General features: G+C 35.0%; 1 protein-coding gene across 2 annotated transcripts in view; it reads left to right on the forward strand.

Annotated features, from left to right (window-relative positions):
• Positions 1–13,001, forward strand: part of DNAJC10 (DnaJ heat shock protein family (Hsp40) member C10) — a 206,237-nt gene that overhangs the window by 159,277 nt on the left and 33,959 nt on the right. The window contains exons 1-6 of one of the 2 annotated variants that reach the window (XM_015244378.3): positions 1,251–1,724; positions 3,242–3,591; positions 4,984–5,149; positions 6,686–6,736; positions 12,211–12,293; positions 12,543–12,674. In XM_015244378.3, coding sequence (XP_015099864.2) covers positions 3,388–3,591; positions 4,984–5,149; positions 6,686–6,736; positions 12,211–12,293; positions 12,543–12,674 — 636 coding nt within the window. In that variant the 5' untranslated portion in view covers positions 1,251–1,724; positions 3,242–3,387. Of the gene's footprint in view, positions 1–1,250; positions 1,725–3,241; positions 3,592–4,983; positions 5,150–6,685; positions 6,737–12,210; positions 12,294–12,542; positions 12,675–13,001 lie in introns of those variants that run through there. The other variant, XM_072961264.1, reaches the window with a different exon arrangement.

Here is a 13,001-nt window from a genome sequence, read left to right on the forward strand (position 1 = left end):
TATTGTGCACTAAAAGCATACTCAAAAAATGATGTGGATTGTCAAAGGAACATGAAAGTCAGCTTGAAAGAATTCCAAATGGTCAAATCCATTTGCCAATTCCAAATGGCAAACAACTTAGCCACCTAAGTAAATGATGATAATGGATTTTAACCCTTTAAATAAAATAAGAATCCATAATAACATAAATTAATGAATAAATTGAAAGTTTGATGAGGAATAGGATATTCATAGTTTCAAACTACCTCCCACAAAGCACTCCTTTAATTACAAAAAGGAAAAATATAACCTTACAGTGGAAAGACCTCACATACACTCTTTAATCAAACAATCCAACTTAATACTACCAATAATGGGACAAATCAAAACTGGAGCCACCTGATAACATGCAATGACAAGAACATAGTGTCACTTCTATTAAATTCCTGACAAAGTTGCATAACCTAAATCTAATCATGAGGAACCATCAGACAAACCATAAAAGGGAGACATCTACAAAATAACTGGCTTGTATTCTTCACAAATAACAAGGTGTTGAAAGTCAAGGAAAAACTGAAGAATGGTTTCTAACTTGAAGGAGTCTTAAGGAGTTAGGACAACTAAGTGAAACAATTGGTTCCTCGCTGGATCCTACAGAGACATATTAGTTTAGCTATGGATCCTATACGGTCATTTTTTTATAAGCTGACATTTGACTTACTACATATGAAATTGTTACCAATTACAATTTATTTCATATTTGCATTGATGTCATAAGCAGGCATCCTCTTTATCACGATATTTTCTCTTCTGATAGATGCAAATGCAGCTACTTCCATTGTTCTAGTTATGATGCTGCAGATCAAAAATGCAGTTTCTATACCATATCATTAAATATAGAGGTGGAAGAGAGGATTATGGATAACTCCCCAGTTTCCAGCTTGGATGACCAGGAAGTCAGGCATACTGTGTTATGCTCAAATGTTCGTTCACCCACACACAGAAATATTTTTATTTCTCTCAAATTTCCTACTGCCTCTTGAACCCTATAGTTTGATACTGAAATCAGTGTCACTTCAGCAAAGCTTCCCTTTTTCCGCAAAATTTCCCTTCTGCTCCACCAACTCACCGACCATAAATATCCTCTATAGCCCTGCCTTTCCCTTTAAGAACACGGTCACACGGTAATTGCCTGCCTAAACCCGCCCTCCGGGAGGGAAGGGGGGGGTCCTGTCACCACAGCAACGGGAGCAGGAAGGGGCGGGCTTCGTGGTCCTGCATCCGGCCTGCCGCGTGCGCCAGCTGCACTGGTGCGGGGGTGCAGGCTTCTCGGGCACAGCGTGTCCTTCAGCTCCGGGTTGGAGCCGGAGCCGGAGCCGGAGCCGGATTCCGCGCAGAAGGCCACGTCAACCTAAACTTACACCGCCCTCCCCACCCCGCCGCGCCCGCAAGGCTTGCGGCGAGTCCTTCCAAGCCGCGTCGTCCACGCCTTTCCCACAATGCCCCGCGCCAGGTCCCGCCCCGCCTCGCCTAGGAGACCGGCGCGCGCGGAGCAGACCGGAGCCGGCCGCTTTCGCAACCCGGCGGTGCGGCTGGACCTCCCCAGTCCCGGATGCGGCGGGGCTGCGGTTAAGAGAGTGCGCGCTTCCGTCTCGCAGGCATAGCTTGCGCTAGGCCGAGTGGGGTCCGCCGCCAGGGATTGAGGATGGGGAAGTAGCTGCAGGAGGCGACCCCGCGACGCCGAGGTGGGCATAGGCCGGGGGCCGAGGCTCTAAGAGTGCCGGCGGCGTCTGGGCCCTCTGGGAAGATGCGGGGTGGGGGCGTGGGGGCGAAATGCCTGTGCGCCGGAATTTCTCTCTCTTGCAGGTCGCTTATTGTGTTCTCACTCCCAGTCTTTTTCTTCTCCACTACCAATACCACCCTTCCTCCGCCCAGCGGTTCCCCGCTTTTTGCTCCATTTTCTAACTTTAGCCTCGGTTATCCATCCAGGTTTCTTTCTCCCTTAGTCCGGCCTGAGATTTCACACACCAGCAACACTTGACAGTCTTGTTTCTCTCAGTGTCTCCATCTTTCCTGTCTCCCCGCAACCCTTTCTGGAGTGGTGGCGGCAGTGAGTTAGCGTTGCATTTACCTGCAGCTTCCACCTGTGCTCGAAGGTGGGGCAGAGCAAGTCAGGCACGCCCACGCTGACCGAGAACCTCCGCTAGGCAAGAACAAGCAGCACTTGTGTTTGAGAATATGTTCTCTATTTTTTTCTAGTCATTTTTTGGACATTTATTAATCTCCACTATGTTTTACCAAAAAATCGGGGGGTTTGGTTTGGTTTGCTGGCGTGAAAAGGAAGAATTAGAAATGAACCAAAAACCTTTTGCAGGTAGGGAGAAAATTTTTAAAAGCAGACGTTTAGGAGTAAATGAAGAAAGGAGGAACTGAGGATGCTAGGAAGGTTACATTTTTCAGTGTTATTCTTTGGAACCAAAGTATTAAAGTTTTTTACATGTAATCTGATGGTTTTATTTTTACCCTACCCAGGTGAACATGCTTAAATAACTGATTCCTCTTCTCCTTTTCTGTTTCTTTTTCTTTTTATACCAGACTAAACTTTGCAGTAGAATTACAGTGTTAACATTGTTATTCTGCTAGGTATATAAAATATCTACTTGGATGTAATATAAGCACATTCTGAGAAAACCCAGGGGGAAAACGGCCTACTATATAAGTTGTCTATTACAATGATATAAATTCATTACCGTTCTTCGACCGATTGTATGAAAAATACAGACCCTTTGAAAGGATCTCGTGCTTTCTAGTCCCCGCCAAAGGACACTTCCTACAAGTGAAATTTGATTGAAATGAAAACTGCTAGCCTTAAAGGGGTGAAGAAATAGCCGAAAAGGAAGCTGATCAAAAGGGCCATGCTTAAGCTGGATAGAAAAAGGAAGGAAATCACTCCTTTTCAACCCCTTGTGTTCTGGGTGCTGATCGGAGCAAACTGCAGCATTTGTTTGTAAAGTGTTCTAGCTAGCTGTAACCGCACTAGCTACTTTTTACCTTTATTTACTGTCTTCAGTGATCTCACGAATCTGGCTACCTGGATGTGGAAGTAATGAAGGGGCTCCCCCAAAGAACAGCCTGGGGCATTCACCCTGATTTGCCATTTACTGGAAATTGTATTGCTGGCAATGTTACTTAGTGAATAGTGTTACTCATGGGTTTGTTTTTTAATTAATGTATTTTAACTACCCGATTTTTTTCTCTTTAGATTAACGTTTTGGGAGACAATTTGTGATGCCTGATTAACCTTTAGAGTAATGTGGACAGAAGTTCTCAAACTTGCATATTACATCAACTGGAACCAGCGGCATTACCTTAATGTTCACTTAAGTCAAAACTTGGACAAAAAAGACAATGAGGGTCTGGTTAAATAAAGATGACTATTTCAGAGACTTGAAAAGGGTCGTTCTCTGTTTTCTAATACTATATATGGCTGTTTTAGTGGGTACAGATCAAGATTTTTACAGTTTACTCGGAGTATCCAAAACTGCAAGCAGTAGAGAAATAAGACAAGCTTTCAAGAAATTGGCATTGAAGCTACATCCTGATAAAAACCCGGTAGGTAAAATTTTCTTTTTAAAAATATCTAATGTGTTTTAGAAGGTTTTAATATGTATTTAAATTATTATAAATAAGTGCTCAAAATGCTTAAGAACAATCACATGTCAAAAATCGTAATTCATCTTATATACTGAAAACAGCCAAAAAACAGAAGCAAAATGTTCTAAGTTTAGAATAGTGTAAGGAATGTCAATACCAAAAATACAGTTTCCCTCTTAGTTTGAAAACTAATTTCCAGCAGCTCTCTTACAGATGTTAATCTCAAAACAGAAATAACTGAAGTAGTTTTCTTAGTAAAGTAGGTTAAAATCAAGTATTTTAGAGCAGTAACAGAAATATTATTTCCTTAGGACTTAGAGGGTATGTTGTCCTAAAAATAGTAATAGCTAATAATAGCATGCTTCGACTTTCACTATTTTCCCCCATGTGCAAGTCTAAGACCAGAGTCAAAAGTACTATGAATTAAAACTTAAGCAGCCAAGTCCAGTTAATTGCAGTCATAAATATTTGATTGTGTACCCAATAATGTAATCTTTCAAAACTAAATTAGCTTTTATCTTAAGGTATTTTTATACTTTACTTCATTTTTTCTCAGTGAAATTTGATATTCATCAAAGAAAAAGGTATGATTATGTTATAATTTTCTAGATAGAGTTTTAAATAGGATTATTTGATTTCAGCTGCGTAAAGCTGAGCAGTAGAATCAACATTTCTCTAAAACTCTTGTTAATTGGTAATTTTTTCTTGAGATGTACATTCTATTGTATTTACGATTTTTATTTAAAATTTCAAAATATTATTTAAGTTTCTATATGAAAGATAGTAGACCACCTACAACTAAGTATTATTTAGGTGAAAACATTCTTCAAAAAACAATTTTGTGAAACAGTAACAAATGAAACATAAATCCTATCTTGAGTGGTTATTCTGATACTAGTTCTTATTTAATTATCTGATAGATTGGATTACATGCTTTTTCTTAGTTAATATGTTGAATATTAACCTCAAATAAAATAACTCACAAATTTCATTGTGATTATCTTAGGGGTAACATATTATTTACAATATTAAGGCTTTCCAGGGGTTCATTAGTTTCTTTCTCAGTTGCATTTCTTAGAAGGAATGACATATTTTATGACCACATCTGTCAACCTTTTGAGGCATCAATTCTCCTTTCTCTGTTACTTTTCTTATTTTTTAAAATTGTAGTTCTTTAAAAATAACTTCTTTACTTCGGTCCATGATCACCCGTATCATAATTGTGCTGCTCCCACTTATCCTAGTATCTAATCTCACAGAACTCTCAGGATTAAATTACATCAACATAGGTTTCTGAAGAGATTTGATTGTGTATCTGAAACAAATATTATATCTAATATTTTTTAATAGAATAACCCAAATGCACATAGTGATTTTTTAAAAATAAATAGAGCATATGAAGTACTCAAAGATGAAGATCTGCGGAAAAAGTATGACAAATATGGAGAAAAAGGACTTGCAGATAATCAAGAAGGAGGCCAGTATGAAAGCTGGAATTACTATCGTTATGATTTTGGTAAGATGATACAAAATTCCTTATGAAATTCTTGTTTATTTGAGTAAATTTAGAAAGTTTTGTTTCACCTCTTAGGAAGTTAGGATGCATTACCTTGACTCTTCAATAACATGGGAGTGGAATTCAAAAGAAAAGTCAAGTAGTATGTAGATACTATCTGTATAGGTTTGAAGATGTTTCAGTCATAATCTTGTTAAATACTTTTAAAATAAGAGTTGTAATTAATTTTAAAAATATTTGCATTAGAAGTTAAATATTGAAGCCTTCATATTTTTAGAGCACCATATTTTCCAAGAAAGGCTAAAGTTTCCTTTAATAGTGGTCACTTCAGTAGAAATGCCATCCTTCTTAATTAGTAATGGTTAATGATGGTTTAAGGTGTTGACAGGAATGAGAAATGAGGCAAGAGCAGAGAGAGTGAGCAAGTTAAATAAATCAAGGAAGGGAAAAAGTAAACAGATATCAAGGCAAGAGGGAGCGTTCAGATATGCAGTAGTTTTCTTGGTCATTAATTAGCCTCAAATGCAGGGTAAGCCTGAAGTATGCTTTATACATATTAGACTAAATAAAATTTTTTGATTTATACTTGGAGTATTTGTTTCTCAAGGCTGACTTTCTTTTCAAAATAGTATTTTCAAGTATATTCACTATAGCATGATAGTTTGTAACAGGTGTCAGCAATCTACTTTCACAGACAGTCTGGCCTGCCACCTGCTTTTGTAAATAAAGTTTTATTGGAATGCAGTTGTGCTCATTTAACTAGTATTGTCCTTTACACTTAATGGGCAGAGTTGAGTAGTTGTGACAGAAACCATGTGTCCCATAAAACCTAAAATAGTTACTGATGCCTATATATCCATCACTAATATTTAAATATTTTATATAATGAGAAACTTTTTCACATTAGTGTTAATTATTATAATAAATAAAATTTGTATTTACTTCAGTTTGCCCTTACTTCTGCAAATATTCTAATTATATAAGACCTTTAGCAATATAAAATATTTTTAAATAATGCCTCATATTTAAAAAAACATGCAATCTAAAAGTGAATGAGGTCTGTAATCTAGTTAACAGTAATGTACCAGTACCAAGTTCCTGGTTTGGCTATTGTATTAAAATTACATAGCATGTCACCATTAAGGGAAGCTGGGAGAAAGGTAAATGGGAGTTTGAACTACTTTAACAACTTCCTTTAAGTCTATAACTATTTCAAAATGAAAACTTTTTTAAAAAACATATAATAGAAATTTCCTATGGAGAAGAAATTACATGACTATAATAGGAACCCTGCAACACACACCCCTGTGACAATCCATATCAAGAAACTAGTATCTTTTGATCACTCTTTAAATGTATCACCAATGGTATTGTTTACTCTTTGCTTTTCTCTTAGTTTGCTGCATATTCTTAAACATTGAGGTTTAGTATAGTAATCTGATTTTTGATGAATGAAACAAAAGTAACATTTTTATGTGATGATTTATTTTTATAATGAAGTTTTAATTTTATACTTTCATGTACTTTTAAAATTAGGTATTTATGATGATGATCCTGAAATCATAACATTGGATAGAAGAGAATTTGGTAAGTTTGTGGACATATGAATTTTCTAAAATCATAGTTCAAGACCAATTTCTTAACTAAAATTCTTGAGGACAAATATATTTAGAATTTAGAAATTTTTTTGAATGTTAGCAAGGTAATATGGTATATCTTGAACATTAAATAACATTCTACAGTGTTAGTTACGATTTTCACATAGTTTCTTTTAGTATCATCATCAACTTTCCTTCTGTTATCTTAATGAACTTTTATGACCTTCCTGTGCATTAGCTACAATTATTTTTCTCATTTCACAGATGAAGAAATGAAACCTTAGAAGTACTAAGCAACATCCTCAACATTCCATACATGTGTGTTTCTGACATTTGAAATAATAATGAAACAATACCTGTTCTTTTTCTGCATTTTTCCAGATTATTAAAAAGTGTTTACATTTAAGAGTATGTTAAGTGAAAAAAAAAACCTAATACAAAATTGTATATGCAGTATAATATAAATTTTACATAATGTGTACACAAAGATGCATAGAGGATAGAAGCTGTATGAGAAAATAAAAAATCAGCACTGATAAAAATAAAGTTCTTATCAGAATGTAGGGCAGTATACTGTTTTTAAAAACATATTAAAATATCTTTAATTTAAAAAAATTTTTAACATAATATTACACAGTGAAATGCATAAAAAAGTAAAAATAATACATAGCCCATACCAGTTCAGGACAGGTTTGTATACCAGGTGAGCTTGCTGCAAACTTGCAAAAATACTTCTGGTTTCGAACTTTTGTATTTCAGGGTTTTGAATAAGTATATAGTTATTTTGGCAGCAGGTTTAATTTGACCTATGATTTGTGTCAAAATGGATATAAAAATGTAGCTCTACCGCACTTTGTATTCCATTTTAGAAAACCTTAGATGTTGGATTAGATTCTTATATTTTCAAACTTGTATGTGTATAATAAAATATCCTTTTCTGCCTCAAACCAATATTTTTACCTCAAATCAAATTTCAGTTTTATTTTGCTCTGTTACAGTTAATTTAGAAAACTGTAATAGCATACTAGCTGTAAAATGCATGCATATAATTTCTTGTATTATCATAAACAATGTATTACAGTCACTGATTGTGTACAGTTCCTTCTTAGCAAGAATTGTGTCATTCTTATTTTCTACATCATGTTGGTGAATTTAGGCCTACAAAGTGGCTGTATAGTTCATTACTTTGTTAGAAGTCTTGCAGTGAACACTTGAACAAATTCCCCCAAAAATGAATATTTTTCCTCCAAAGGAAATGGCAGAAAATTCGATTCATTTATATTGTTGGTAGACAGAACTGATAACCCATGTTTCAAGCTGGCAAAATCATAACTTTTTGGCATGTGTTTATATGAACTTAATTACTTTTCCTGTGGTTATTGTCTCTCATGTGTTAGACTATCAGTAAGTATTTTGTGGTCCTGTGGGGCAGAAAACTTTGAAATTAGAGATAGAATTGGAGGAACTGAACAAAACCTGCAAGCTGACTAGTGCATGAATCCACCCAAAATTAAAGACTTTCTTGATGGTTGCATTGCACATGGGTTCAAACTTTTTCAGATTTGTCACTATAGAGAAAAGGTTAAGAACTGCTGATAGTTCATATAGAACCCCAGATAGTAGTTAAGAATAAGTTGTAGCCACAAAACATTAGAGACAATTTTTCAGAAATAACTAACATTGATAGGTTTGGTGCAGAGTTGCCACTATTCCTTCTGAGCTCTAATACTACCATATGTAGTCCTAGTCTTAGACAAGCTAATCCTGCAGTTTTAGTTGAAGAAGCCACAGGAAGATGACAAGGATGGATAGCATTATCAATTTGTGCTTATGTAAATATCACATTAGCCTACTTGATTGTGGGTCTCTTTATTACTAGTAGTTTCTGATGGTTTGGGTTAGTTGATCTTGTCTTTTGTGTAACGAATTACATAAGTAATTATGGAGTTATTTTTAAGTTATGTGTGTTCTCTTCCTCCAGAGAGGAATTATGTTTTCTTCGGACTAGAGTCACTAAAGATCTCAGATCAGCTTTATCCAAAGAGGTTAAAAGCTGAGCTTAGGACTTAGATAGGACTGATCTCTTTCCAGTTCATCTTTATTTACAGGATCCTTTCTTACTTATACCCTAAGCGCTCTGTTTTCATCCGTCTAGTCTCATGAATCTGTTAAGAGCTCTGCTCAGTTGCTCACTCATCAGCTCCGTGTTCTAGAGGTGGTAAACTGGCCCTCTGATTTCTACTTCCTCCCATACCTGGACCCCTTAATTCTTCACTGTATTGGTAACTCTGATGCTTTCAACAGAAGTCTTTTGTATTTTGTCCAGGTCTGCTGCAGTTGTAATGAAAGAGTTAATCCAAATTACATAGTTCATTTTTATCAGGAGTGGAACTCTAGACTGTTCAACTAGAACAGAAGAGAAAATGTGATTAGTAAACTTGACTCTGAAAATTTTAAAAATGTTCTCATCCTTCCCATTAAACATGATGCATGTTATCTTTTTATATGTGACAGGAAAGTATTACATTGGTTATTATAAACAGGTTCTAGATCGTATCTGCAAAAGCAGAGAACATCTCTCCTACACTAGTCATTCTGAATAGTACCCACACAATACAGGCATCCTTTTGAAGATGAGCTCAAGCGGTTAAAGAGGAACTTAAAGTACCTCTTCCTTTTACATTATTCTAGGCTAACAGTCTATTAGCTGTAGTTGCATAGATATAACAGACAGGCGTTAGCTGTAGTTGTGTAGTTTAGATGCTGAAAATTGCATTTTAAGTTGTAGTTCTGTTCTGGGTCACTGGGTTGTGCAAAAACACCCACATTGAGCTTTGATAATACAGTATTAGAAATATTTTAACCTTATTATTATTCAACAATAGTGGGAACTGGGCAAATAGTTTAGAAGTACTCTATGAACACAAAGTACCAAGGTGGGAGACTTTTTCATTTACACAAGGTTTTGCGTCACACTAAATGTCATTCATATTTATTGTACATCATTTTTCCCCTCCAGTTTTATTGAGATATAATTCACATGCAGCACTGTATAAATTTAAGGTGCACAGCATAATGATTTGACTTACATCATGAAGTGATTATCACAATAAGTTTAGTGAACATCCATCATCTCATAAAGATATAAAATTAAATAGAAAAACTTTTTCTCTTGTGATGGGAACTCTCAGGATTTGCCCTTAACAACTTTGGTATGTAAAATACAGCAGTCTTGATTATATTTATTATGTTGTGCATTACATCCTTAGTACTTACTTGTCTTTTAACTGGAAGCTGGTACCTTTTGACTGCCTTCATTCAATTACCCTTCCCTCCAACTCCTGCCTCTGGTAGCCACAAATCTGATGAATTTTTCTGAGTTTGTTTTCGAAGTATAATTAACCTACAACACTATGTTAGTTCCAGTTACACAACAGTAATTTGGTGTTTCTATACATCTTAAATGATCACAATAATTCTAGTTATGATAGGTCACCATACAAAGATATTACAGTTACTGACTCTACATAGCAATCTATATGTGTGTGAGATTATTTTAAGTTGCTGATGTCTTAAGTTCAGACACATTTTAACAACCCTGCATTTTTATCCCCCACCACATTTACTGTTTTTGACGTAGTTTATATCTTCTTGTTTTGTATATCCCGTAATTGGTTATTGTGGTTATAGTTAATCTTACTACTTTTGTCTTTTAACCTTCCTACTAGCTTTATATATGACTGATTTACTACCTTTACTGTATGTTTGTCTTTAACAGTGAGATTTTTCCTTCCATAATTTTCATGTTTCTAGCTGTGGTCTTTTCTTTTTCATATGTAAGTTTCTGTAACATTTTTTGTAAAGCTGGTTTCATGGTGATGAACTCTTTTAGCTTTTGCTTCTCTGTAAAACTTTTGATCTTCAGATCCTTAAACTCTAAATTGCCAGGTAGAATATTATTGGTTGTAGGTTTTTTCCTTTCATCACTATAACTATATCGTAAATATGTTTAGAGAACTCTAGAAAAGACTGAATGAACAGAGTAAACTAAGAAGTTTTTAAAACAAAAAGTTAGAAATAGAAAGAAGAACCAAACAGATGAAGAATACAGTAAGTGAAATGAAAAATACGCTAGAAGTAATCAAGAATGGATTAGATGGTACAGAGAAATGAACCAGGGAGCTGGAAGAGAGAGTAGTGATAATCACTGAAGCCGAACAGGAAAAAGAAAAGAGAATAAAAAGAAATGAGGACAACTTAAAAGACCGGTGAGACAACATCAGGTGTACTAACATTGGCATTATTGGGACTCAGAAGGAGAAGAGAGAAAGGGGCAGAGAACATACAAGATTTTACCTAAATTCAGTTGATGGTCTAAGTCAACATGACAATTATTTTGACAACCCGGATAGAGTAGTCTATTTGTCAAGACTTTCTAAGGTTGCCAAAGAACAGTTGATAAAATCCTAATGTATACATGTTGCCTGTAATGTGTGGATTAACTTTTTCCCATAGATCTGTGTGCCTTGTAATTGAAATCTAGGTGAACACTGAGGCCTGCATATGTTACTAATTAACCAGAATAATTACATATATCTAGAATGGTGTGCATATTTTGATGTCTTACTATAATTTGCTGTAACTTACGAAAATTTTCTTTAAAAATTAACTGAGAACTGATTTTGATATGGAATTACATGGAAACTCTTTAACCAAAAGCAAATTGTCTTTGCCTTTTTATCTTGAATTTGAGAGCACATCCTTACAATGACAAAATTTTTAAATGAATAAATTTTGTTTACTTGTATCAGATCATCTTATAGGTTATAATGTATAATGTATGGTTGGGTAGACATTATGTGGTGTTCACATCTATTATTTTAGCAAATATGTATTCATGTTTTGAATTGTTAAAAACCTGATCTAATACTTCAAATAACACAATTTACCAAGGTAAATGTCTATTAAGGGCAAACGTTACACATTTCCTATTCCGGTGGGTGTTGTGTAGGTCTCTTACTTCACTCTGTCAGAATCTGGATTAGCTGTCAGAATTGATTGACCACATGTTTAACCTGTGCTGCAGATGGAAGAAAAGACTAGATCTCCGTCTCTCTCACTGTTTCTCTTCATTTCTCTCTTTGAAATTCTCATAGGAGATTCGGCTATTGCTTCCTTGTGTAGCTTCTTTCTTTTTACAGCTTCATGATGACTTTGATCATGCAGTTCAAGGCTGCTTCTTACGCAGGTAGGGCTTGGAAGAGTTAATAAAAAAGGTATTGTTAGTTTGACAGTTGAAATAGTGTTTTCCTCTTACAGAAAAAATTGTACAGAAAATAACAAAGGCAGTGTGAGAGATATATGACTTTTGTTTCATTCTGATCTCAATGAAAATTTTTAACTAAAATATGCACAAACCTTTAGTAAATAGTTCTAAGTTGTTTTGGTTTCATGTGCTTGTAGATGCTGCTGTTAATTCTGGAGAGCTGTGGTTTGTGAACTTTTACTCCCCAGGATGTTCACACTGCCATGACTTAGCTCCCACAGTACGTATTTTTTATATCCTGATTATTAAAGTTTTATTATTTACAGTTGCTCTGTTATTTGAGTGTTTTGTTTTTTTACTGTTAGGATTTTTTCTACTAATGTAATTATAACTATCAGAAATAATCATTTTTTCACATGTCTATGGTTTTATGTGCTAGAAATACTCTCCTTCAAGAATGGAGAGCTTGAAGAATGTTCAAGGAAAAATAAATGATCTTATCTGAGAAATACTTTTTTTTTTCTCGTAGTGGAGAGACTTTGCTAAAGAAGTGGATGGATTACTTCGAATTGGAGCAGTTAACTGTGGCGATGATAGAATGCTTTGCCGGATGAAAGGAGTCAACAGTTATCCCAGCCTCTTCATTTTTAGGGCTGGAATGGTAAGAGTTTAAATTGGCATTTTTTTTTAATTTGTGGAAATTATAACATCGAAATACTAGAGAAAATCTGAATATGTGTGGATTTTACAGTATTTTGATTTTTAAGTCTTATTTTAGGTGCCATCTGACTATGCTGTAGTCATAATAAATTTTTGATTGTGTTGTGAATACTTTGATGCCATTGCTTTGACTTTGTTCTATTTCAAAATTAAATGTTTGCCAGTTTCAATTTCCATCTTAATATAATGTAACCAATATGCATATGGTACTTTATAATTCACAAAGTATTTACAGGTATTTTCTCTCATTGACTATAAAGTTCTGATT

The sequence above is a fragment of the Vicugna pacos genome, chromosome 5 (genome assembly GCF_048564905.1).
Source record: "Vicugna pacos chromosome 5, VicPac4, whole genome shotgun sequence".
Classification (NCBI taxonomy): domain Eukaryota; kingdom Metazoa; phylum Chordata; class Mammalia; order Artiodactyla; family Camelidae; genus Vicugna; species Vicugna pacos.